General features: G+C 35.1%; 1 protein-coding gene across 3 annotated transcripts in view; it reads left to right on the forward strand.

The window, feature by feature from the left end:
- FAR1 (fatty acyl-CoA reductase 1) overlaps nt 1-27,653 on the forward strand; it is a 59,517-nt gene that overhangs the window by 8,711 nt on the left and 23,153 nt on the right. For all 3 annotated transcript variants that reach the window (XR_006736460.1, XM_045557578.1, XM_045557579.1), the window contains exons 2-4: nt 13,264-13,459; nt 18,365-18,540; nt 25,302-25,481. Coding sequence is in view for 2 of the 3 variants with exons in the window: in XM_045557578.1 (XP_045413534.1) it covers nt 13,271-13,459; nt 18,365-18,540; nt 25,302-25,481 (545 nt within the window). In the remaining variant the exon portion in view is untranslated. The remainder of the gene's footprint in view (nt 1-13,263; nt 13,460-18,364; nt 18,541-25,301; nt 25,482-27,653) is intronic.

The raw sequence follows: 27,653 nt of genomic DNA on the forward strand, positions 1-27,653 counted from the left end.
GACTAAATCCCATAAAACACGCTCTTCTCAAAAATCTTTTCTTAGTTTATCATTAAAACTTTGCCACGTTCATAGACATAGTTTGCAACTAAATGTTGTCAGTCAAGAATCGAACCCAGAAAAGTATAAAAAACATGAGGGAAATGTTTCATGAATTTCTGGATTCAAAATATCTGTTCCCAACTGTGGAATTGAATTAAGCTCTTAAAAAGTCTACATCAGCAAGCCTTGTTCCGTACGTTATATGCTAAAGATGGGGGGAGTTGTAGGTATGACAAAGTAAAAATATTACAGTATAAAAATTCAGGGAATTCTGAGTTAATTTATCAAAAGTCACAATGCTTAAAAAAAGCCTAATATTAAGATACTTCTAGCTCCAGGTACTGAGATCCAGAATGAAAAGACAGCCAAAATAATAAGCACAACTGTTACCAAAAGCTCAAGGCCGAATAAGAAAGAGGACGAGTGTTTTGAGGAGGAAGGGAAGAGGTTTATTACTTTGCTGGCAAAGAAGGAGGATGGAGACTCCTGTCTGAAATGCCATGGACCTCCTAATAAGCAGAAATACAGAGCTTTTAAAGGATGAGTTCTCAGCTTCAGGCAATTACTGTTCAACCACCGTTGATGATTCTGATCTCCACTGAAGACAATACCCTCCTGAAGACAATCCGGTGACCTCTACCCATGACTTCCCTTTACCTGGTCAGAGCTGGGCCATCTCCTGTTGCGCAAATAACAAAAGACTCACCCTGCCAGTCCCAACCACTGGCCTGAAGCAGGGATGCAGGTTTTAGTTCTAGAAAAGGAGTGGAGGATGTTTTAAAGAGATAGAAAATATTTTTGCCGTTTTTTTTTTTCAGGCCATTCCCACTGTTACGTAGGCCTCAAGTCCTAGTGATGCAATGGTACAATGCATTCTCTACAGTTTAATAAAACAACTAAAAACTAAATTGATAATGGTGAAGCCAAACTAATGGTAATTTTTTTTTTTTTTTTTTTTTTGAGACAGAGTCTCACTTTGTTGCCCGGGCTAGAGTGAGTGCCATGGGCGTCAGCCTAGCTCACAGCAACCTCAAACTCCTGGGCTTAAGCCATCCTACTGCCTCAGCCTCCCGAGTAGCTGGGACTACAGGGATGCGCCACCATGCCTGGCTAATTTTTTCTATATATATTTTTAGTTGTCCAGATAATTTTTATTTCTATTTTTAGTAGAGACGGGGTTTCGCTCAGGCTGGTCTCGAACTCCTGACCTCCAGCGATCTACCCGCCTCGGCCTCCCAGAGGGCTAGGATTACAGGCGTGAGCCACCGCGCCCGGCCTACTAATGGTAATTTTTGATTAAAAAGCAAGAATAATGACAATAGAAACTGATGACCAACAAAAGACAGCATAGCTTTACTGATGGCCAGTGTCCCTCCTGAAAATTACAGAATTCCAGGTTTTCAATATGCATATGGGGTAGGAGTTTGCAGCACTGCCAGTTGCAGCATCCAGACTTACTAGTTGAATACAAATTGAAGTCTGTGGTACATGCTAATAAAGTGCGTTTTTGCAGTTTTTGATAAGTAGCTTAATAGTTTATTCATAAGTAGCTCTATGAATCAAAGGAAGGTCATGCTTTATAAATCATTTGTAGTCTACTGGGAAGTTAGGCCCATTTTTGGAAAATCATTACCTTAGAAGGCTGATATGGTAATCATGAGCTTCTCATGGGCATTGTTTTCCTTGCTGTGTTGGGAAATTTGTGAAGGGCTGGACTGAAATAGAGTTCAATGCGTTTCATTACCTCAGGACATTTTGTAGTCTTTGATATGCTAATATACTTCTTTAATCTGGTTGGGGATAAAGTGTATGGTTTCCTAGCCCCATTTACCACAAATGCTGCCTTGGAGGATAGGAGCCTGTTTTTAGGTTCAGCCTTGAGAATATAGGCAGAAGGCAGTGAAAGAAAGTGACACAAGAGAAGAAAAGAGAAAATACAGCATGCATATGAAACATACATAATTTGTCTGAGTCAATTTTTGGGTAAACCTGTGTGTAGTCTACATGTAGTGTTCAGTAAACATGGTACATTTTCCTGAAACATCAGTTTTACTCAGTAATTTGAAATATTTTGGGATAAATTCTTAGGTAGATTATGGAGTTCAGTGTACAACTTTCATGAATTTTTAAGCAAAACAGGATATTTCAATTTCCTGTGTTGTGCTAGAAAAGTTTGAAAAGCCCTATCTTTGGTAGTCCATTTAAAATAGTGTAACTTTGTATATTGGAATACATTTCACTTCTCTGAGTCTGAATATATTAGGATAGAAATTTTATGTCTTAATGTGAAAACTTTCTTAAGGTAAAGGGTGACCATAGCATAATAGTTTATCAAAAAGAATAATGTGTGCCTTATGGGAATTACTTTTTTTTAAAAAATTTGTTTTCCCCTACAGTGGAATTGAACATGTATTTTTGTAAGCAGTAGATTGATTTTTTTCCCCCTTCCAATGTCAGTAACTTAACTAATTGTTAGAACTGTTTACTTTTTTCTTATTTTGGATGCCTCTTCCTATTTATTATTCAGTATTACCAAGCTATGTAACAAGAACACAGCCCTTCTGTAGGCTTTACAGTAGAGAAGTTACCCTACTGGCACAGGCCTTGAAGACAGAAACAGAAACAAAGGAAAATGAATATTATTGAAAAATTTAAATTTTCTGGTCAGCAGATTTTAGTGCTATAAAATTGACATTTCCTCTTTGATAGAGTAGAACTTGGCTTTTTAAAGGTGTCTTTCTTTGTGTGTGATTTTTATATCACTCAAAGGAATTCCAAGTGATTTTTCTCAGTATCTAAAATTTTCCGGGATAATAAGATCCTAGAAGCATTTTAACACTTGTCAAAGTGCCATGCTTATGGAGCAACATCAGTGTACAAAACAGTTGTGTAGTGGACTAAGAACTAATGAACCTATTGAGATTGCAACTGCCAAGCAGTACCTCAGGGAAGTATTGGGGAAAATAGGATACAGAGAGTTAAATATTGGTAAATCAGTGCTTGTGTAGGCAAACAGAGTGGCCATTATATCTGCTTCAACTGGTACTTACAATAGGGTTGGACACTAGCATCTTTTATTGAAAAAAGAAATGTTAACCAAGATGCTAGAGCTGTTCTTTTGTTTGTGGAAAAATGCTTGATAAGCCTTAATTTTTGAAAAAGGAAAAAGGAGCCCACTATTCTTATCAGCTTGACTACAGTAAATAGCTTGTGTCCTGAGTTTGTGTTTTGGTTCATTATTTGTTGCTTATAGCTTACTTTCAGGGGAGGTTTTATGTTGAGTCTTAATCAAAACACTATTTAGTGTTTAGATTTCAGAGTTACCAAATTATAATAGAAAAGACACTGGACCATTAGTTTCCAATATGCCTCCAGAAGGGAGTCTATCAGAAAAATCTTAAAGGATGTACTTACCTAAAGGCTTCTTCATAGTCTAATTACTATGAAATAAGTTGCTTGCTTTTGACTAGAAGTGTATCAACTCCAAGAAGTAATCTACTGGTTCACAGTTAATTGAACATGGAGACATGAAATTATTATTCGGTAAATGAGGTTGTTGGTTAGATATAATATTTCAAAGTATGAGGTCCATGGGGCCATATTTTTAAAAGTTTTGGGTGGCTAAAAAAATATGTAGTAAGGAACAACTCTTTGTTGTACCCTGGTCCCATGAAATAGGTCCAACATGGGTTAATGGTTGACTAGAGTAACAAGCAGTTACTTCACTTGATGCTCTTTTTGACAGGTTGTATTTTCTAAACGTGACTGCAACAGTATTTCCCATCTCACGTGTGTGAGCTTGTGTGGATCTTAACTGTCCTTTCATCTTGAGGTGGGGTTTAAATCCCAAACAAAAAGTTATACTTTGTGACTAAGGAGGCCAGGTCAGAAAAGGTGAGAGAGCTCACTAGAATACTGGTCTTTTAAGCCATTAGCACCTTTATAAGCATTTGACTAGCCTGAGGTTCCTGTGCTATGAGGAAGCCCAGACTTCTTCAATGGGAGAATTGAAGAGGCTCTAAGTCCAGAAACTAGAACTGTTCAGTCAGATTGCTTAGCTGAGCCCTTTTGAAATTCTTAACTCATAGACATTGTGATAACCAGAATACTACTTTTCCATCCATACTTTCTAAATTTTGTGGTGTTTTTTGATTATTGTATCAAGGAGTTTTTCAGCAAGTGGGCAAAAGTTTCTATGACAGGATTATATTCTGTGCTTTTCTTTACTTGTAACATTTTCTTCAAAATAATACTGCCCAAGCCTCATCTCCGAACATCTTAATGGGATTTCCTTTTAGAAATGCAGATTTTTGAGCTGGGAGTGGCTTGCACCTGTAATCCCAGCTATTGGGGAGGCTGAAGTGGGAGTGTCAGGTTTGGCTGTCTTGTTCTGTGTTCTCAGTTCCTCATGTGCCCCTTGGCTGAAGAATGACCAGACACACCAAAGTAAGGCAAGCACGAGGTGAAATTTGAGGGGGGACAAGACAGGATTATAGAGCACAAGCAAGATACATAAGCCACAGGTGATGACTGGACCCTTGTTGTACGTAGCAAAAGAGACCTTGGTTATGGTCTGGTTCTTGTTTTATAGTGACCTCCCTGTGGTTCAACCACAGTTGATGAGTCTGATCATCACTGAAAACAGTCCCATCCTGAAGACAATCGGGTGACCTCCACCCACAACCTCCCTTTACCAGGTCAGAGTTGGGCCATCTCCTGTTGCACAAATAACAAAAGACTTATTCTGCTCCTCCTAACCACTGGCCTGAGGCAGGGATGCAGGCTTTAGTTCTCAAAAAGGAGTGCAAGATGTGTTAAAGGGACAGAAAATGTTTTGGGGGAGGGGGTGTTTCAGGCCATTCCCTGTTATATCACCCCCAAGGTAAATGGATGAATTTGGATTCCTTTCCAGGCCTGCTAGTCTCAGAGCTCCAGGCTTCCCACTGCATCTTGGCACTGGGTTATCTGAAAGGTTTGTTTCCACAAAGGGCCTACCTAATTTACCAAGAAGCAATTTATAAAGCAGGGCCTGATTTCATTCAGTACTGAAAATGACTTCATTAAAGATTTAGTTTCCTAATAGCTCACCATGTTTTTCCAAGGCAGTTAAGTCTAATATGTATTTTCAAAATTCCATGATCCATAGTGTTACCTTGATATGAATATTTGTAGAAACATGTTTGAATTTGTTATTAGTCTTATGCAAGACCCCAGAGCTTCTTGTCTTCTACCTTACCTTATTACCTCCACTGCCCCGGAGTTTTTTGTTTCTAGTATTCCAATAGGTGATTCTGTCTAGGTAAGCTCTTGCAGTGGGTCAGGTAGGGTGGAGTTGGAAATAAATCCACTGATCTTTGATATGTACTTATTTCTTAACCTGAGAATGATACCTTTTTATTCAAATTGATAGCAACAGTAATTAAGTGCCCCTAGATGGTCTTCTGAGTCTTGTCCTAAGTTTGACAATAGACCTCTTGTATTTTCTGTTTCTTGTTGTCTGCCTCTGGAAATGGCCCTCAGGGAAATCATGGTAAAGTCTAATTGCCTTTGAATTTTAACTGTTTAACCATCTGCCTGAACTAGTTAATAGTTAACAGTTAAACTTCTATATGTGTTACCAGTTTGGTCCATGAACTTTTAATGTGGGATTTTTAAGGATTCTTCAGTTAGAATTTCCCTTATTTCATGTGTTAAAATTTTGTGTGGAGCAGATTCTTGTCCATTATATGCAATTAGTAAAAGCTGAGTAGGCCTTGTAATGAAAACTGCTGTTCTGTCCTCCAGTGGTGAATCATAAACCTTTAGAACTGGATAGGACCTTTGAGACCATTTATTCTAACCTGTTCACTTTCTCTGAACTTGTCTTCTAGTGTTGTACATTCAGTCCTTGTGAGTTGATGCCTTTACCTCACTAAAGAGCAAGTAGAAACTTTTTATGCCTTCTATAAACATGGGATTTGCTTAAACAATACTGGTTCAAATTTGACTCTGCCTATATATGTGTGCTAAGTGACCTTAGGCATGAAAAGTTATTAAGGAGACTTGTTGCAAATAGTATCTGAAGGCATGAAAGATAAGAGTTTGTGCTTAGTAAATATGTCTTTTTTTTTTCTTCCCTTTACTATATATTTTTCTCATCACCAGTGAGTCTTTAAAACTGTTCTTATTCTACCTGGCTGGCCCATGAAATTGTCTCTCATTCTTTTCCCCATATCCTACTCCTACATATACTTGTTCACATTTGTCTTACTACTTAGCAAGTATCTGAAACAACCAGCTGATGTTATATTAAAAGTTATATTAATAATTGGTTTGGGTTGTTTTTAGATCTAATACAGGCAAGGGATTCTCATTTTGGGGCACTGAAAAGCTGCCTTTTAAACGTTGATTTTTATGCTTTTTTTTTTCTTGTTTTTTCTTTTAAAGACTAGTCAATACAGTAGTGAGAAGGAGGAAAGAGTAGAACAAGGAGTTCGATCTGTAACTGACTGTGACTGTGAACAATTAATTGAGATAACTCACTACCTTTGGATCAGCTATGTACTTTTCTGATTATTGGAATACCCCAATCCCTCACTTTAATTACTTTATCTATTTAAAGAACTCTTTTAAAAAGTTGAAAATGAGAGAGAGAATCTTGTCTTTAATCACTTCCTTAAGTTTCTAAAACTAATGAGACACAAATTAGCCTTCCATTAGTATTAGGATATTTGTTAAGAGAATACAATTATGTTACAAAAGTACAGATCTATATTGGGTGGGGTGCTACCTTAAAAGTTCTCTGTGGGTCTCCATTTGTGGCCATTTCTAACTCTTTTTGCCCACAAGATCTGCATGTTCTTTTACAAATAAACAGGTTCAGAGGAGTAGTTTTATCTTAGGATTTTATAGCTTCTATGTAGCAGAATTTGGACTTGAATTCCTAGCAAGTAAATATATTTTATGCAGCTTTATAATATATTTCTTTTAACGTAATTATAAATGCAAGTATATGAAAACATTGTCTTTTACAGCTATTGGGAAAACCGACTTTGGCAAGTAAACCTAAGTGAATTCATTGAAAGTAATGGTTATATTTGGTTCTCAGCATTTTTCTGATCTTCAGAAAGATTTCTGCCTTTTTAACTTTTGAATCAAAAGATAAGGTGTTTTTAAAAGAAAATACCTACTGCCACTGCTAGGTGATGTTTCCTAAGGCAGCTCAAGAACAGTGAAAAGCAATACGAATCACTTTTCACAGTCCTGTCTGTCCCCTCCCCAAGTGCACAGAAAGGATATTGCTGCTGCTTTTGTCAGTATTGCAGTGCTACAGTTATTTTTTAACAGATGATAGGAGCTTTTAGATATCTTGCTGTGTAGTAGGAATTTAAACAGCATATCTAAAAGGATTGGCATCATTCCTTTTGCTTTTCTAGTTGCTTCTGGCCACCTTGGCCAGAACTATGTGGAAGATGGGACAAGGTCTGGACTTCCCTTAAAAGAATTCTCATTTTTACTGTCTTTATCAATAAGTTAGTGGGGTGAAGTGTATTGGTTGGATGGGGAAGCCAAGAATACCTAGACAGTGTTTAAAAATACTTTAGTGCTTATAAAGTTTTTGGTGGCATTGCAGTAAGGTTTTTGGTGGTAATATGCTAAGTTGTGGGAATTCTGTTCTTTCTTCCATGAAGAAAACTATGGTAAGTCATTACAGTAGTATAAAATCACATGTAAATTGCTTTGAAATAGTTGCCTGAGACTGATAAGAAGCAGTTTCATTCTATACCTCTCAGTACAATGAGTTATCCTTGCATAACCTGATTCAGGTCTGAGACTATTTCAAGATTTCAATGACTGAAAGTCTAACTAAAATTATAGAGCATAGATATTCAAATGTTAAGCCAGGCACTGTGATGTGTACTGTTATATTTAACAGCATAAAGATTAACTAGCAAACTTTATACTGTTACATTTGAAGAGAGAGAATTAAGTTTGCTAAAAATTTTCTGTTTGGTATTAACAGATTTGCTGGTTAAGTTTTGGTAGGGCAGATGTCCTGATAAATGAAGGAAGTTAAGTACAGAGTTGTGATTTTTTTTTTTTAGGGTTGAACCATCATATATTCAGGCTATAAGTCCTCAATTATTAGAGGGGAAACTGCTTAACATCTTCTGTCTTAAATGTATATGTATACCTATGGAAAACTTTCTGGTACTGTATCTAGTAAGTAGCTTAATGAATATTTGTTGAATAAATTTTTATGTAAGAGGAAGAATCTCAGATAAATTAGATAGCTGGTTTTAGGTTATGTTCTCAGTACACTATTTAACATATACCAGATTTGTTAGGTATATTGATGCAGAATTCTTCATATCTCCCATATGAAGTTATTAACATTTGGACTTTTTTTTAAAGAGACAGGGTCTCACCGTGTTGCCCAGGCTGATCTCAAATTCCTGGGCTCAAGTAGTGCTTCTGCCTCAGCCTCCCAAGTCTCTGGGACTGACTACAGGCACACACCACAGTGCCTGGTTTAGCATTTGAACTGCTGTGCTCTATTGTTTCAGTTCGACTTTCAGTCATTGAAATCTTGAAATAGTCTCACACCTGAATCAGGTTATACTAGGGTAACCATATAGTTTATTGTGTAAACTAGGATACTTTTGAGAAAGGGTGAGCTCTGTTCAAAATTAAGCTGGGATAGCATATATAAACCTTGCCCATTTTTCTTTTGGTTTATCTCTTCTATTGATTTGGAGTTCTTTACATATTCTGGATATTAATCTGTTTTCATTATGTATATTACAAATATCTTTTACTCTGGTTTGTGTTTTTTTATTGATAATGTATTAGGATGAACTTAATTCTAGGATCATCAATTTATCAGTATTTTTCTTTCTCTTTTTTTTTTTTTTTTTTTTGAGATAGGGTCTTGCTTTGTTGCCCAGGGCGCGTAGAGTACAGTGGCCAGTGGCGTGATTAGTGATTACAGGCTCCTTGTAGTCTCCCACTCCCTGGCTCAAGCACTCCTCCTGGCTAAGTCTCCCAGGTAGCAAGGACTACAGGTGGGCAACACACCTGGCTAATTTTTTTATTTTTTATAGAGACAAAGTCTCACTATGTTGCCCAGGCTAGTCTTGAACTCCTGGCCTCAAGGGATCCTCCCACCTCTACCTTCCAAGGTGCTGGGATCACAGGTATGAGCCACCATGCCCAGCCAATGTTTTCCTTTTTGTTTAGCAATTTGTTATTTAGGAAATGTTTGCCTACCAGAAACATAATTGTTTTACTTTTCACATTTAGATCTCCAGTTTATCTGGAATGCATTTCTGTTTATAGTAGGAGGTACAGGTCAAAATGAGCTTTTTCTATATGGTTAATTGCACTATTCTTTCCTTGTCCCAATAGCACATTCCTGTAGCTTTATAATACATCTTGGCATATGGTAATGTAAGTTCTCTAGTGTTTTATTCTTCATATTTGTCTTGGCTATTCTTGGCCCTTTGCACTTTCATAAACATTTTAGAATCTCAGTTTCTGTATACAAAAACAAAAACAGCTTAGATTTTGATTGGGATTATATTGAATCTAAGGATGGTAATTGTCATCTTTATAATATCAAGTCTTCCAATCTAGGAATATAGCATATATATCTCCATTTATTTAGATATTGTTTAATTTCCCTTAATGTTTTATAGTTTTAAGAATACAGGTCTTATATATCTTTTATATTTATTTTTAATTGTTGGCATTTAAAAAAATAATTTATTGAGGTAAAATTCATATAATGTAAAATAAACATTTGTTTTAGTCTGTTTTGTGCTGCTGTGACAAGATACCTTAGACTGGGTAATTTACAAAGAACAGAAATTCATTGCTCACCGTCCTGGAGGTTGAGAAGTCTAAGATCAAGGTGATGGTAGGTTCAGTTGTCTGGTGAGGGCTGTTCTCTGCTTCCAAGATGATGCCTTGTTGTTGAATCTTCTGGAGAGGAGAAACATTGTGTTCCTTACATGGTGGAAAGTGGAAGGGCAAGAAAGCAAGCTAGCCAAATGCTGCCTGAAGCCTCTTATTTATAAATAAGGGCTTTAATCCCATTAATGAGGAAGGCGCTCTCATACCCCCTTATCACCTCTTTAAAGGCCTCTCTTCTCAATGGTGTCACATTGGCAATAGCTGCATTTTGGAGGGGACACATTCCAATCATAGCACCATTGAAGTGAACAATTCAGTGGTATTTAGTACATTCACAACGTTGTGCAGCCACCACCTCCTGTCTAGTTCCAAAACATTTCCATCGCTCCAAAGTAAAACCCCTTAAGCAGTTTCTTTGCAATCCCTACTGCCCTATGCCACAGCCCCTGGCAACCACCAGTTTGCCACTATGGATTTATCTGTTCTGGATATTTCTTATGAATGAAGTCATACAGTATGTGACCTTTTGTATCTGACTTCTTTCACTTGATATTTTTGAGATTCACCTATATCGTAGTATCAGTACTCCATTATTTTTTATGGATGAATAGTATTCCATTTATGTATATACCACAATTCATTCATCTGTTGATTAGTATGTAGGCTGTTTGCTCTGTTTGGCTATTATGAACGGTGCTACTACAGGTTGAGCATCTCTAACCCAAAAATTTGAAATCTAAAATTTGAAACTTTTTTAGTGCCTTCATGATGCTCAAAGGAAATGGTCATTGGAGCATTTTGGATTTCAGGTGTTTGGATTAGGAATGCTTAAACCACTAAGTATTATATAATGCAAATATTCTAAAATTAAAAAAAAAAAACTGAAATCCAAAACAGTTCTGATTCCAAGCATTTTGGATGAGAGATACTCACTCAACCTGTATAAACCTGTGAGTATCTGTTTTCAGTTCTTTTGGGTGTGTACTTAGGAGTGGAATTGCTGGGTCAGAAAATTCTCTGTTTAACTTTTTAAGGAACTGCCAAACTGTTTTCCACAGCAGCTGAACCATTTTACATTCTCACCAGCAGTGTATGAGGGTTCTTATTTTTCTACATCTTCGCCAACACTTGTTATTTTATATGATTTTGGTGTTTTTGATCATATTATAAGTAGCATAGTTTGGGGTTTTTTTTTTACTTCTTTTTTTTTTTTTTTTTTAAATTTCAGCATATTATGAGGGTACAAAAGTTTAGGTTATGTATATTGCCCTTGCCCCTCCTCCGCCCCCCAGTCAGAGCTTCAAGCGTGTCCATCCCCCAGATGGTGCGCATCGCAACTCATTATGAATGTATGCACCCATCCCCTCCCCCCCCTTCATTTTTTTGGTTGTCATTGGCATATTAGAAATACATTTTTCCCTGCCATATAAACCTTGTATCCAGTGACCTTGTTAAATTCATATGAGGGCTACTAATTCTAAAAGTCTCTTTATTTATTGGATTTTCTATGTGCACTTGATTTTCTAACTTCCAAATGCTTTCATATTCTTTGTTCTTTTTCGTAGTAATTTTATGAATGCAATATTCTTGTGAATGTCTTAGAATATATTTTTAAGAATTTAAATTCTCTTTAAATCATTACCTTAGTTTCCTTTGTAATTAGTTACATAGCTTTTCATTTTGGTCCTTATTGGTTTTGTAAGTATTTCTTAACTGTCTGGTGATCTTGGTTATCTACTCGTATTTGTGAAAGACTAGGGTGGTTGGTTTTGATAGCTGGTATTGGCTTATTCTCTGTTGACGTCTCTTTTCCCAAAAGAGCTTTTCCCCAGATGGGATTTAGAGAGTTCTGCATGAGTTTAAGGGCCAGCAGCAGAGAGATTAGGGTGAGGACCTAACATTTTTTCTGGGGATTGAGTGCTGTAAAGACTTTCTTTTGGTGGTTTTTGTTTCCTCTCTCTTGATTCCCCTGCTTCCCCCACCTCCATTTGTGGATGTTTGGAGCAACCTCAGGGTCAGCCTTACTTCTCTTTTTTCCCTAGCACCCAAGCTGGATGCTTTTCTCAAGCAGATCTGGATAATAAGCCTGGAAGCCAAAGTTTATATATAGGAAGTAAGACTGTCATGAGTGGCTCTGCTGTTCTGTGAGCAATCTTTTAATTACCTTGATTTCCTTCTGTTTTAATCCAGCTTCTTGATCCTCAGCTTGGCGTGTTCTCCCAGGTTGTATTTAGGGGATTGGTAAAGACATCTCTTACTTCACTATGGTCCTTTCCTTTGCTTGGGTTGCTATTTCTTCTATGGATTTTGTATCAATTCAGTTTCATTTGTTTCTTCTATTAATAGAAATTCTGCTATTTCTTCTCTTGATTTTTTTTTTTTTGTGCTTGTCAATGGAGCTATTTTTTGTTTTCAGATTGTAATTATGAAAAATTTTAACATAAAACACATGTGTATGCCCCCTAGGTTAAATAAAACATAAGCACAATTGAAACTCCTTATTTTCTTCTCTGACTACATTGCATTCTCTCTCATACATCTGTTAATATTTTATCCTGTGTGTGTGCATTTATAAACAATACAGAGCATTGTTTTGAATGTGATTGATCTTTATGTGGTGATATAATGCATAAATTCTTCTGTACCTTGTTTTTATTTTTCATTCATTATGGTTCTTTTGTTTGTTCACTTTCTTAGTATATCTTTTCTGTTGTTTCAGTGGAATTTGGGTAGGGAGGGTAAGTCAGCCCATGTATTTCTTACTGTGACTTTTTAAAAAGGGAAATGTAAACACCTTTTGGATATACTATCACTAAGAGACATGTAGTAGAAAGGACTTGGTGTTACCTCTTCTTGTTTCAACTGGTGATGATAGGTGAATATGATACCTGGCCATGTTACACAAGCTAGGTAATTGAGTCTTGCTGCTGACCTCTATTTGGTGTTATAAATCCCTTTGGAGACAGAGAAATACCATTCAATTGTGTTTAGGGTTTAGCTGAGGTTGAATGAAGATTTGGGTTCTTACTGCTGGAAGGAATTTTTAGAGATTGTTTAGTACAAATTGTACTAGAGAAACTAAGGCCCACTGGAGGTAAGTGACTTGTCTGAGGTGATCCAGGGGAAAAACACAGGGTTAAAATGAGCTGCAGTTTGTTGTTCTTTCTACTTTACTACAATGAACCAGAGGTTAGAGTCCTCTCTTGTTAGTTCAATTTTTACTTTTCCCTAACCTTTAAAATACTTATTTGAATATAAAGAAATTTTTAGTGTGTAAAAACAAATATAAATCCTTGAACTAATGCTTATTTGTCGTGTTTTTCTTAGGGTTAAAATGGTTTCAATCCCAGAATACTATGAAGGCAAGAATGTCCTCCTCACAGGAGCTACTGGTTTCCTAGGGAAAGTGCTTCTGGAAAAATTGCTGAGGTCTTGTCCTAAAGTGAATTCAGTGTATGTTTTGGTGAGGCAGAAAGCTGGGCAGACACCACAAGAGCGAGTGGAAGAAGTCCTTAGTGGCAAGGTAAGTGTGGAAAATGATCGTTTGGAGGGGAAAAAAAGGGATGTGATTCTGTGTATAATTATTGTAATCATCAATAGCTTAGTATATTTCTTCAGTATTCTGAAAAAAATTGTTAAAATAAATTTAATAAGCTCTTATAGGATGGCAATAAACTGGATATGATTTGTGAATCAGAAGAAGAGCAAAGCTTTCCTCCATCACAGGCAAAATTGTATAACAAGTTCTAAATTACCTTTATGGTAGATATTTAAAGTATGATTTTAAGATATTTGAGGCATGTTATTTGTAACTACTAGATATCTTAAATAGCCTTCAGATAATAATAATTAGTAGGTAGATTTGAACTACCTGTTATGCTGTGAGACACGATGCTTTGGTAACACTGTAAAATTTGTAAGCACCAATTGCTCCCCACAGCAGTTTTAGGAGATAGAAAAGTCACATGTTCCCATTTGACAGATGACAGAGGGGTCATATAGAATATAAGAATAGGTCATACATTTTGAACCTTTAGAAAAATACTGCTAAGAAAAATGGAAATGAGCTGAAGTAAAATTATTTCATAATCATAAACTTGTGAATTTTCTCAAAATGAATGAATTTATCTGCTATCCGTTGATAGTAAGTTTGAGTTGGAAAACAATAAGCTCAACTTTGGTACACATAAGGAATCTGACTCTGCAGGCATATCTCAAAAAGGAATTTCAATTACAATTGTTTATTTTATAATGAGATTGACACTCACTTATGAGTATTTAAATTCTTATAGGCCTGTTAAAATACCCAAAACTGTAGCAAATCCCTCCACAGCAGCCAACCAGACTTTTGAATTTGAGTGAACTTCATAGACCTTTATGATAATTCTTTGTATTGAAACTAATTGTCCTACCACATTAGCTTTTCTTTGACACTGTGAAACAGATAGTCCTCCTTAACCTTGCTTTTATTTTTTTTTAACTCTGGGATGTAAGATTTTTTTCTTGGAAATTTAGAAATTATCCTTATGCTTTTTAACTATTCAAATTAGTCTACATTAGTCTCCCTTAGCTATTTTTTCTCTTTTTGATTCTTTGCTTCCGTTAAAACCTGTGAAAAAGGAGTTATCGATGGTGCTATAAAAGACCACAAGGCTTGTTCTAAATAGAATGCCTGCATGTATGTTTTGTTGCCATCTCTGCCTTTTGTTTACTCGTCATGGCATTTTATTATGAGCACTTGTAATTGATATATTGTAAATTTCCCTTCCAATATCATCCTTCCCGCAGTGAGGGATTATTTATGCTTATTCATTTTTTATCATTTTTAATATTTCAGAAAATCTTTTTTGTGCCTACTTAGTCCTAGGCATTTGACTTAACATAGGGTATTGAATTCAGGGATAAACACTGTAGAGTTCCTGCCTTCTAGAGAGTTTTTAAGAGGGAAGAGGGAAGAGGGGAGAGTAAGTATAGAGGTGTTAAAAGAAGAGACTAGATGGAAACAGTTATTGAAGTTGATATCTTTGGTTGGAATTGAGGGCCTGAGTAAAATGTAAAAGACTTGGGTTTCTCCTGTGGGGTCTTGAGAGTAGTGCTTCTAAAATTTCCTCCACAGTAAGTCTGATTTGTAAAGAAAAGGAATATTTTCTACTTAAAGCCTGAAATTTCATTGAACTTTATGGTTTAGCCTAAATATATGACTATTATTTTCATTACAAAAGTGTTTTGTCCCCAAATATTTGACTAAAATTACACTCCATAAAATTATGTCATTTTATCTTGTGCCCTCAATTTCCTCCTGGCACACCCCACCACTCAATCCTAGGCCACTCATTCCCCCTTATGTATAGTAATGCTGGTGAATCAATAAAAATGAGCCCTTTTTATGTCAGGTAGCAGTGAGTGTACACTTGAAGTTAGTAAGAAACTTTAGGTGAAGTCTACCATAATTTTGAAATAGGAATAAAGAGCATAGGCAAAGAGCATATACCATAATGGGATATTGACTTATAGCAGGGTTTCTCAACTTTAGCACTATTGACATTTTGGGCTGGATAATTCTTTGTTGTAGGTGTCTGTCCTATGCATTTTAGGGTGATTAGCAGCCTTCCTGGCTTCTACTCACTAGGTGCTGGTAGCACTCTGCCCTCCCTCTCCCTGTTGTGACAACCAAAAACGTTTCCAAACGTCACCAAATGCCCTCTGAGGACCTAAATCGCCCCTAAATCACCACCAACTATGGAAATGTCTCAGGAAAAAGACTGTAATGGATGGTAAGGATTGAATTAAAATAGTTTAACATGAAGTAAATTCTGGAAAGAGAATAAAGAATATTAAAAAGGCATTAGTAAACTTAGTAAAGTAGGAACTAATTGGGTATTGGTGGGTTGAAAGCACTGGAAAAGACAATATTGAATAAAGAGATGATGGCTAGAGGAAAGTATCAAATTTGAGAGCTAGCTTACTAAGCAGCATGATGTTCTGGTGGCAGTGGTGTAGTTAGCTGGTATTAAGGGGAATTAAAGGTCATCAGCAATCAGGAGAATGAAAAAGTATGAATTCAAGGTGTTAAAAGTACTTTTCTGCTTATTCTATAGGTTCTTTTTTCTTTCCCGTTAAATATTGATATGCTTCGTTTTTCTATCTTAGGCCTTATCTCTTCTTACTAGGTCCAGTGAAGTGGTTACCCTCTGTTTTATGTGAGATGAATGGTTGTACTTTAAATTAGATTTGGAATGAGCTTCGTATATTAATAGTTTGGATCTCAGGTGCTTATCATTGCTGCTACCTGGATAGTCTCTTCTCGCAGGGCTTTGGTTACTACCTGTGTGTGGTTAATAAAATCCGTATCAGTAATCATGTTCCCTCTCCCCTGAACTCCAGACCCACTAAGCCAATCACCTCTACAAGACTTGTCTTTTGGGGTGTCATGTAGGTACTTTACACCCAGCATTCACAAGACTGAACTTGTATCTCTAAAATTGTACTTCTTTCTCTTCCATTGTTCTCAGTCTAGTGAATTTATTCACTTAATAAACATTTATCAAATCTTTCTTGACAGGCAAGATCTGCTATCTAGGGCCTGTGCATTGAGCAAAATAGATGTGGCCCCTGACCTCATGGAGTTTGCATTCCTTATCCCTCAAATTCAGTCACTGGCCATGTCCTGTTGACGTTACATCCTAAATATCTCTAAAATGTATCTGTTTTTTCTTCTCTATTGTCATTATGTTGGTTTAGACCAGGAAATTTCTTGATATAGGTAAACTGCAAGAGGGTTCTAAAACTCATTATAGCTAATGAGTTCTTTATAATTATAAACATACTTGCATTACTTTCCTGCTTAATATCTCAGTAGCTCACCATTGCTCTCAGTAAAATTAATCTATTTAAATGTGGCTTACAAGACACAAGTATTTGGCCCTTCTCATCTCCACACAGCTCTAACCACTTTTTCCTTTATACTCTATGTTATGGGCCTAATGAATTATTTTTAATTTCTCATGCACTCTCACTTCTTGAGGGTTATACATGCTACTTACTCTGCCTGGAACACTATTCTTCTACTTTATAATCTCAGGACCTTGCCCCCTCAATTCTGTCTCTCTCTCTCTCTCTCTCTCACACACACACACACACACACACACACACACAGACACAGACACACACACACACACACACACACACACAGACACAGACACACACACACACACATTCTGTTTATCCTTCAGGTCTCAGCTTAAAAGTCATTTTCTCTGAGAAGCCATCTGTGGTCTTCCAGAGCTGGGTTCATTGTTTCTCCTGTGCGGTCCTGTAACACTGTACTGTTACTCCTATTTATTACTTACAATACTATTTTAATTATCTCTTGTGTAGTCTTTACTGTTATACTTTAAACAACTTGAGGGCAAAGGACATTTCCTTGTTTTCTCAGTATGTAGAAGGTACCTGGCTCATATGAAATGTTGCTTAGTAAATATTTTTTTAAATTAATATAAGACACGTTAATATTCAAGTCACAGGCTAGCAGTGGTAGAGGGGAAGATTGTTATATACTAAAGTCATGTAGGAAGGTAAAAGTGAGCATCATATGTATTACATAGACTTTGTTCCCAGGTTGAGAATCCTGCTCAAACTGCAAGTATGGACTTTAAATGAAGTGGAGAGTCAAAGTGTGATAGAGCAGTGACCTGGAGTGTTCCTTTGTATAATCTGGGTTAAAAAAATTAAACTTACAACTGAATTTCCTTTAAACTATAATCATCTTATGATTTGATTGTCTAGCAAAATTTATTCCTTTGGTTTTACTTAAAGAATGTTGAATTTTCCATTTGAGTGTTTCCATTATGATACTTAGTTTGTCCAGTTTCTGGTCTGCTTATTTGTTGCCACCTTTTTTTCCCACCTTTTAAAAAATTTATTCTGTTAGGTAGAATGTGAATGATAATGTTTTACTCAAATCTACTGAAAGGAAATAAAATAAAAGTGAAATGAAGCGATAAATTAATGTCTGCATTTTAGAAATATGAATGATCATTTTACATATTGTCTGTATTGCTTAAGCCTATTCCGAGGGCTGACATAACCTAATCAGCTAAGACACAGACATCTCAATTTCATCTCTGCTAACTGCCAGCTCTTGTGTCCTTGGCAAACTACTTAACCTGAGTCTCAGATTCCTTATCCATAAAATGAGGATAATAGTGTGGACCTCATAGGGTGTTTTCTATATAAATAATAGCAATTAAGAATAGTAATTTTAGGAATATCTCATGAGAATTAGAATTAAAAACAAGAATAGCAATCTTAGGAATTGCATAGTTTAAGTTTTTAAAATAGTCATCCTTGATGGGGAAAAATGGTGATAATGGGTTTTAGAAAGTGGAAAAATATTGCTCTAAAATAAATATTTTTTCCCCTTTGATAGCTCTTTGACAGATTGAGAGATGAAAATCCAGATTTTAGAGAGAAAATTATAGCAATCAACAGTGAACTCACCCAACCTAAACTGGCTCTTAGTGAAGAAGATAAAGAGGTCATCATAGATTCTACCAATATTATATTCCACTGTGCAGCTACAGTAAGGTTTAATGAAAATTTAAGGTAAGTACAGGTATTTATATAATCTAACTTCAGCCTAGTTAAAAGATCTAATTTTAATTCTACTTTTTAGTCAAGTTGTTTTGAAAGTGATTTGAAACTGTTTGCCATATGTTAACTGTGGCTTTCAGTGTCCTGGGGTGTTAAAAGAATTTCCTTCTTCTTGTTATCAGTTTAAAAACACTGGATAACTAGTATTTGTTTATTAGAAGAAGTTGCCATGAGTTTAAACATGTGACAGGGAAGAGGCAAGAAATGGAGTAGAATAAAGAGAAGTTTACCTTGGGTTAGGAGTATTAGTCTGAACAACTAATAGTGTTTATTATATCTTCTCCTCCCACAATTCTTTCAGAAACCGCTACCCCAGGAGCTTTATTCTTTTACTGCCCGTTGTATCCATCTGAAAATTAAACAAAATTAGGTTCAGGTTTTACAGAATAAGATAAAATGGCTCATAAATTTAAATCACACTTTTTTTTTTTTTCTTAAAACTTGTAGCAGTGTTGGGGCAAGGTACACTGGACATAAGTTTAATTTAAAAAATAATTTGGACCTCCTTCAAGATTCTTGTTTCAAGAAAAAGTTAACATTCTAAATGTTCACTATTTTAAAAAAACTAATGAATATTTATTTAAAATAGTGATTCTTAATTTAGAGCATACTTTTTGATGGTATATCCAAAAATAGTTTTTATAATATTAATCTAATTGTATGGTCATATGCTAGTTAACATAGTATAGACTTTTTTAAGGTTTCCAAACTACCTGAAGGCCTTCTCTTTAAAATGTTTTAAAATTAAATAGCTACAAGGAGGATATTGAATGTTCCCAACACAAAGAAATGGTAAATGTTTGAGAATGATGAGTTTGAGAGTGATGGTCATGCTAAGTACCTATTGAAATATCACCATGTACCTCATAAATATGTACAATTATGTCAATTAAAATAAATGTTTTAAAATTGATTACAAAAGGTTTTCATATTATCTCTTATACTGTCTTTATCTAATAATATAAATAGAAGTATAAACCTTAATCAACATTATATAATGTGACAGTTCAATGCCAAAGCATTACAGTATGTTTTGCCTGTATTCCAGGTGAGGGCGGTAGTCTCTCTTATTTCTGCAGTAGTGCTTTATAGTTTTCAAGGTATTTCTCATTATTTTATTCCATGCTCGCCTTACATACTGTAATATTACAGGCAAGTCCATTCTTAAGCTGAGGCAACATTGTAATGGAAAGGGCATGAGCTTTGGAATCACATACCTTAGTTCTAATCTTGACGTTTATCACTTATTAACTGGTGAATTTGAGCCTCAGTTTCCATATCTATAAAATTGAAATAGCATTTCTCAAAAGATGTTTTTTCCTTCAAGAAGTTTAAATGACATCTTAGTTTGCTTGTCCTCCACAGAAAATCTGAATCTGTAGCAATTGTTTTGTTTATTTACCTTTTAGTTCTTTCTATGCAGCCAAGCAAAATACTGTGCAGTTATTATGTATTCATGATTCAAGAGTGACAAAAATGTTATTAGAACTATAATATCTCATTTTCATAAAATATGTATTTATGTATATCTTTCTATAATAATATCTTATATCTTTCTATAATAATTGTCTTTGGATGGTGCAATTACAGGTAGGTTTTTAGTTTTATTTGTGTATTTTTCTACCATGAGCATGAATTAATCTTCAAATAAAGATATATGCAAATAACTCTTAAAAATTATTTTTAAAAATAACACATAAATCTTAAAGGAACTGATAACCCTTATCAACTAACAATTTTTTTTTTACATTTAAAATTTTCCTTGCATGTATATATTTTTGCATATAGGTTTAACAATTCATTTTTAACTAATATTTCCAAGATTGTGAATGTGGTCTCCAATTTTTAGTTAAGGCTTTATCTTCCCTGAAATTCATTAGTATGAAATGGTCAGTGTAACAGATATTTTTTCCCCATAGTTCTGGCTTTTATTATTTTCCTCATAACCAAAAATAGGGTTCACACAGCCTTATGAAGCATAGCATGCTTTCAAGAAGAAAATGGGTATAGATACTGGCTAATTGTATCATTCTTATTGACTTAAAGGGGGAAATTAGATAATTTTAAAGAGGAAATTGATTTGTGAACAGGTAAAATTAATTAGGGTGAAACTCATCAAAGTAACCTTTACAAGGAGAACCAAAGTGTACAGTATTTTCAGGTAACTTTCTCTCTGTTTGTTCTCCTTAGGATAAGCAAGGCTACCATTAATGAAAAGGACATCTTTTTTTTTTTATCCTTTCTTTTTTTTACTAGCAATAGTATAGCAGAAGGGATAGATACTGTATTCTTCTCTTTGTCAAGGCCATGTATGTTCACTGACCTAGCCCTAGTCATTACATTGAAATTATTATTTCTGTGACGCAATTTTAATGAATGTTCCTATTTGCAAAGTCCACATAGTCTAATAGAGTAGATAGGATATGCTTAAAGAACCATAATGTAAGACAGAAAATAAGGAGTTATTAAGGAGCATACATTAAGTGCTGTGAGAGTTGAGAAGTAGATCTCATTTATTTTCAGATACAGTAGTTCCTAAATCTTGAGATGAGAAAGAAAGGATATCAAAAATAGGAATTTTAAAGAAATATTGACAAAAGGTGAGGGGAGAAGTAAGGATAATAAAGCAAGTTACTCAAATAGTTGATCATGAGGTCTGGTGTAAGGGAAGGTGGCAGCAAGGGGAATGAACGTATGTCAGAGCCAATGGAGTTGGGAGTAAAGAAGAACCAAGAAACCGAAGACCATGGTGAGGACAGAAAGCAGGCTTAAGAGGAGAATGGATGGACAGATGATATAGCTTGGGGAAAGCTCATAGTACAAGAATTTAGAAATGGGGCAATTCTGGGTGATAAGGTATGAAAATGAAAGTCTTTCAAGAAAGGAATAGAAATAAAGATTAATTATTATAAAAGATTAAGAAACTATTCAGTTTCTTGGACACTGATTCTCAAACATTAGGAATGTATCATGAATCTTAAGAATTACTGGAATGTGTTAAAAAATGCAGGTCCCTAGACTATACTTGCCAAATTCTGACCCTGTAGTTTTGGAATAATACCCCAGAATCCTCATTTAGCAAGAGCCTTTGTGTGTGATTTAGTCACTGTTGAAGCTTGTAGTGCACTTTGAGAACTAGTGTGCTCAGAATCAGCTTTGAAGACATTTTTAAAATTACAGGTACCTGAGTCCCCTACCCTAAGATTGATTCATTTGTCCCCAAGTATCTGTCTGTATTTTCATTGAGGTTGAAAAAAGTGGCCATAATAGTGATGAGATCTTATCTAGGTAGTGTTTTCTCAGGGGTGAGGAGAGTGTATAAGAGACTTGTGTCAAAATGGCCTGGGGAACTTATTAAAATGCAGTTTTCAAGGCCTCATTTCAGACATTAAGAGTATCTGAGGATGAGTTCCAGGAGTCTACATTTTTAATAAACTCCAAGGTGTATGTTATGCCAAGTATGAGAGCTCTGATTTAAAATCTTTAGAAGTATTATCAACATACATTTTGAAGAACCCAGATGTTTGTAAGAAGACAGATGAACAAGAAAATTTATTGGCATTCTAAGTAGTTGAGTGAGCTTGCTTGCCTGCCTTCTTTCCTTCTTCCCTTCCTTTCCCTCCCTCTCTTCCTCTCCCCCTTCCTTCCTTTCTGTGGAAGTGGTTTCTATGTTTACATCAGTGAAGGGCCACAATTACAAAGATTTGCTCATTTTGCACCCTTCTCCCAAAAGCGTATCTTATTTAAGATGCATTTATGACTTCGTATAACCAAAACATAATTAGAACATTATTTTTGTTTAGTACTAAATGTTTTTGTGATCTAACACGTCAGGGTCTCAGCCTCTAAAGTTCAATGGAATAGAAATTGGATTGCAGTAAAACCTGGCAGAGACACTAAGAGTTACTTACGTGGGTACAAAATGGCTTCAGGTTTGGGCTTTTAGATACAGATTGGGTGGAGGGTGGGGAGGCAAGGCACAAAAGTGTTCTTCTCAAGTAATTCCCTATTTTCAGTGACCCAGAAACTCTGTCACCATCCTGAGTAACATGTAACAGAATATCCTTTGTGTACTTTTTCCAAAACATTACTCTCCCTACCCCTATTGTTTAGCAAATGAAAAAATAGCACATTCCCTTATAGTCTAGTGGACAGTGTCCTCTCTGTGAGATGTCTTTCTTGCTGGATTTCCACTTTAACAGATTTTCTCCCTCAATTGAGATAAGGAAGAAAAAAAGATGCACCTATAATTTTATAAGACCAACTCAATTATTTCATTAAAAAAAATTTCCCCCTAGTATGTTTTCATAGTTTCAGATACTATTAAATTAAAAGAAAAAATAAAGCACGGAAGCTTTTTTCTCTGACGGAGTTATACCTTGTTTCTGGTGACCCAGAACTTTTTGTCCTGTCCTCAGGAACCTGTAACAGAATATTCTCTGTATACCTCTTCCAAATAGTACCCTCCATATCCCCATTGTTTTGCAAATGCAATAGACATCAAAGCACTGCTTCACAGTCAAGTGGACTGGATTCTATCTGTGACACATCCTGACCTTTTAAAACAGTAGTTGGATATTTTTCATCTTAAATACTGAAAATATAAGATTTTTGGAAAGTACTCAAAACTGTTTTCTTAAAAAAATTTTCTTTGTCTTTGTTGAATATAATTTGTCTATGTTGCTTTACATAATTGTGAACATAGACTTTCTAATTTTATGTTTGAAATTTAATATAGAAATAATTTCCATATTTCAAATTTTTTTCAGTTATGATTTTAGGGATTTGATGACATTCCATCATGTTGATATGCTACAATTTATGTAATATTCACTTAGAGTAACAAACTTTAGGGAACTTTAATTTCTTTTTGTTTGAAAAATTAGGGTTAGAACAAGTTTTTCCTCTGAGTTAATTTCAGTAAACTAGATTAATAATTGTATCATTTCTGTAATTTCTCATACTTTGTTCTAGTTTCTTTCAGATCAGTTCTATCAGTTTATAGTGTCACCAGCAGTGTATTTCTTTGTTATTTTTGTTACTGGTATTGAGTGTTTCAAACTTTTTCCCTTTTTTTGTTTTTTAATTGACAAATAATTGTATATATTTATCATGTGCAACATGATGTTTTGAAATATGTATACATTATGGAATTGCTAAATTGAGCTAATTAACATGTATTACCTCACGTATCATTTTTTGTAGTGGCAACACCTGAACTCTCTTAGCAATTTTCGACTATACAATACATTGTTATTAATTGTAGTCACTGTGTTGTACAGTAGATCTCTTGGTCAACTGTTTTTTTTAAAAAGTAACAAACTATAAACAAGAGTTTAATAGAAAGTAAAAACTACCCACAGTCCTTACCTTAAGTAGTATTTATTGACTTCCTGTTTCGGGACTATGTTAGGAATAATGCTAAATACTTGCAAACTATTTATTTCATTTAGTTTTATACAAGTCTTAGTAGGTAGATTCCTTTATTGTTCTCATTTACAGGTGAGGAAACTGAGGCCTGAGTGCTTCAGTAACTTTACATTCTAGCTGATAGGCAGGCCAAGCCAGCATTAGGTCTGATTCTAGAGCCTTGTTTTTAATCTTGCTTCACATCATATAATGTATGCATTTTTTTTTCAGTATTCATACAGATTTTTTCATGGTTTTATAGTCTTCACATGACTATTTTATTGGCCATATTCTTTCATTGTGATAAAATACCTACTTTATTAAACCATTCCATTCATAGTGAATATTTGAGCTCTCTTGGCCTTTGATATTAATATTATTAGATGATGCTTCATTGATTGCTTTTCTGCATATGTACTTTTGTTTTTGTAGAATTACTTCAAATAAATTCCAAGAAGGGAGTATGTAGATCATTTTGGGGTCTTGCCTATGCATCTTATAACAAATGTACCAGTTTTATTATAATATCCCTTTGAATTTTGTAAGGAAGTCTTAAAAAGATGTTTGGATTAATTGCTACAAAGAAGGAAACATATTCTTAACTTGATTAAATGTTAATATAGTTTAATGTTGATGAGTTTTCTTTGGCTGTATCACCCTTATTTGTGACTCTACCATAGCATTTTAAAATTACTTAACCATTCTATTTTTTCTTGTGGCATCTCTATATCAGGAAAGATTATACTTACAAAAATCAAGATGCAAGCTGGGTATGGTGGTGTATTGCCTATAGTTCCAGGCACTAGGGTGGCTGAGGTGGGAGGATCTCTTGAGCCCAGGAGTTTGAAGCTATAGTGGGCTATAATCACACTAATGCACTCCAGCCTAGGCAATAGAGTGAGACCCTGTCTCTAAAAAAATAAAAAGAAGAAAGAAAGAAAGAAAAACCAAAATGCAGAAGCAATCTAGCATGACTTCACAATGTATGCATAAAAGCTAAAGACTGAATTCTCTGTGTTTATTTCTGGGTAATTAAAATTTTTTAATTTATACTTTTATTTTTTTAAGTGTTGCAATGAAATATATTTTATAAACAGAAAATTTCTTTTTAAACATAGCTGATAGAGATGCTTGATGCTGAAATAAAATATACAAAATTAGAGCTAAAGGATAAGTTGTAAAGAAACAAATTTCTGTCTCTGTCACTCTATACCCCTCTAATGAAAATAAGATTTTTTTTTTTAAACAGGTCAAATAAACAACAGCTTCTAAGTTTTAATATTGTCACTTTTCTTTTTTAATAGAGATGCTGTTCAGTTAAATGTGATTGCTACACGACAGCTTATTCTCCTTGCACAGCAAATGAAGAATCTGGAAGTGTTCATGCATGTATCAACAGCATATGCCTACTGCAATCGAAAGCATATTGATGAAGTAGTCTATCCACCCCCTGTGGATCCCAAGAAGCTGATTGATTCTTTAGAGTATGTTTGTTTGAAATTCATGTACATTTGCTTTGATCCCCAAACTTTGGATCCAAGTTTAGCTGTTTATCTTTATTTCTCTCCCTCCTTTCTCCCTTCTTCTGCTCTCCCTCTCCTTCTTTCCTCACTTCAGCCCTCTCCTTTCTTCTTCTCTCCACATATACCTCCAAATGCATACCTTTATCTCTTCTTTTCTTCAACAAGTTATTGCATATCTGCTATATTCTTTTTATATTGTATTGATTTTTACCTAATTAGTGAACTCAGTGGGAGGTTTTCACTTTTGACCAAGTGTAATGGTGATGGTTGGAGGAAGGCCTCAGAACAACTTACCCGTTATATTAGGAGCTCTGTTTTTCAGGGAATCAGTGCTAATAGCCAATACCTGTGGAGACAATGACTGCCTGTTTAACAGCAAGGTTCTAGTTTATTACAGAATTACTCTCCCCCCTTGCCCAATGAAGTATATCTATAGAGGAGCTTTTACTTATTAGGGAATCAGAGTAGTCATTAGTCGGAGTATTATTCATACTCTTAGTGTTACTATTTATAATCTTTCTGAGGCCTAGGATCCTGTCAGCAATTATTACATGAAAAATATTTATGAGTATTGTTGGATGGAAATTGAGTGAAGTATACATATACCATGGCCCAGTTCTTGTTTGCTTTAGCCTGTGCTTTCTCATCTAAGAAACAAGAATCAGAGCAAAAAGAAAAAAGAAAAGAAAAAGAGGGGTCTTTTTTCTTTCATAGACTACAATTAATACAGGCATTCCAGTGTCTACTATATCTTCATATATTTGTTAATTCTCATATAATATCTTTGGGCCATTTCCTCCTTTATTCTTTTCTGTCTCCCTTAAATCTCCTTTTGTCCCAGAGATTCCATCCACTTTTGATTCCTTAGTTATCATCTGCTAGTTTCTTCTAAAATAAGCACGCAGTCCTTTCTTTAAGGCTTTCCTGTTAATCAGGAAATTCCCTGATTTCAATGTTCTGACTCAGTTTCTTGTGTGATCCCCAAATCTACTTCATTTTCTTGTAGGTCAATAGACAGAAGTGTTTAATATTTCTGGGAAAAGTTGAGTGTGGAAGTTAATGAAGTAATGTACTTTTTTTCTCATTAACATTGGTATCTGCAAACATCTAAGGAACCGAGAAAGAGCTTGTAACCTACTGCTATATGTCCTTTTCTTGCTTACAAACTATTCTAGCTAGTAGATGGTTTTAGGGTAACTCATGATAGGGTAACTACTGATAAGGCTTATTGGCTAAAGTCTCTCTTCAGTTTAGGCAGGTTTTTTTTCTGCCCCATGTATCAACTGTCCCTTCCATTTTTCAAAACTCATCTGGACTGTGGAATTTTTCCTAAGTTTGGTAGCAGTCTCCCTTCAGTTTAATTAATGTTCTTGTCCTTCCATGTACAAAAAGTACTTCCCTATACAGAAGGAAATTTATCTTGATAATCTCCATTTTATGCTTCTGTATCAGTTAGTATGAGTATCATTAGAGTGTGACAGTACACTGCGTCTGCTTGTATGCCTAGCATTATAGATAAGAAGGAAAAAGTATCTGAAAACAAGTATGTAACATCAGAATCTGAAATTTAGATGAGGAAGGACCATAGACATCACCTAGTATATGACCCTGCTTTTACAAATGATAAGAGTACACCATTTCTTCAGAGAGACAGAGAGTTGGAGGAATTTTGTGACCTTATAGTAGGTTGCTAATTGAATTTTTATAACATGGCTCAATTTATTTTTATTGTTTATCCTAGTATTTGTTAATCGCAGAGCATACAGTTTGCAGTGCTTCACCTTAAATATTTAGATTATTAGAATTTTTATATTAATTGCAAATGTATATAATCAACATGTAAGATGGTCATATACAGATCTACAATTTCTAATCTGAAACTTTTGGAGCCAGATATGTTTTGAAATTTATTTGGACGTTAGAAAGGAAAAATAATTTATGTACTGTGCAATATGAAAAAACTCCAACTTGATGTGGGGTAAGCATCTCTGAACAAACACATATGAAGTATATGAATATGTAAACTTAAGTGGTATTTAAAAAAAGACCGTAAATCACTTCAAATTAGGTTTTGCCATGTGCCATATGATTTATGAAAGAACTCTCGGTTTTCAGACCTTTTTTGATATAGAA

Source organism: Lemur catta, chromosome 7, assembly GCF_020740605.2.
Source record: "Lemur catta isolate mLemCat1 chromosome 7, mLemCat1.pri, whole genome shotgun sequence".
Classification (NCBI taxonomy): Eukaryota; Metazoa; Chordata; class Mammalia; order Primates; family Lemuridae; genus Lemur; species Lemur catta.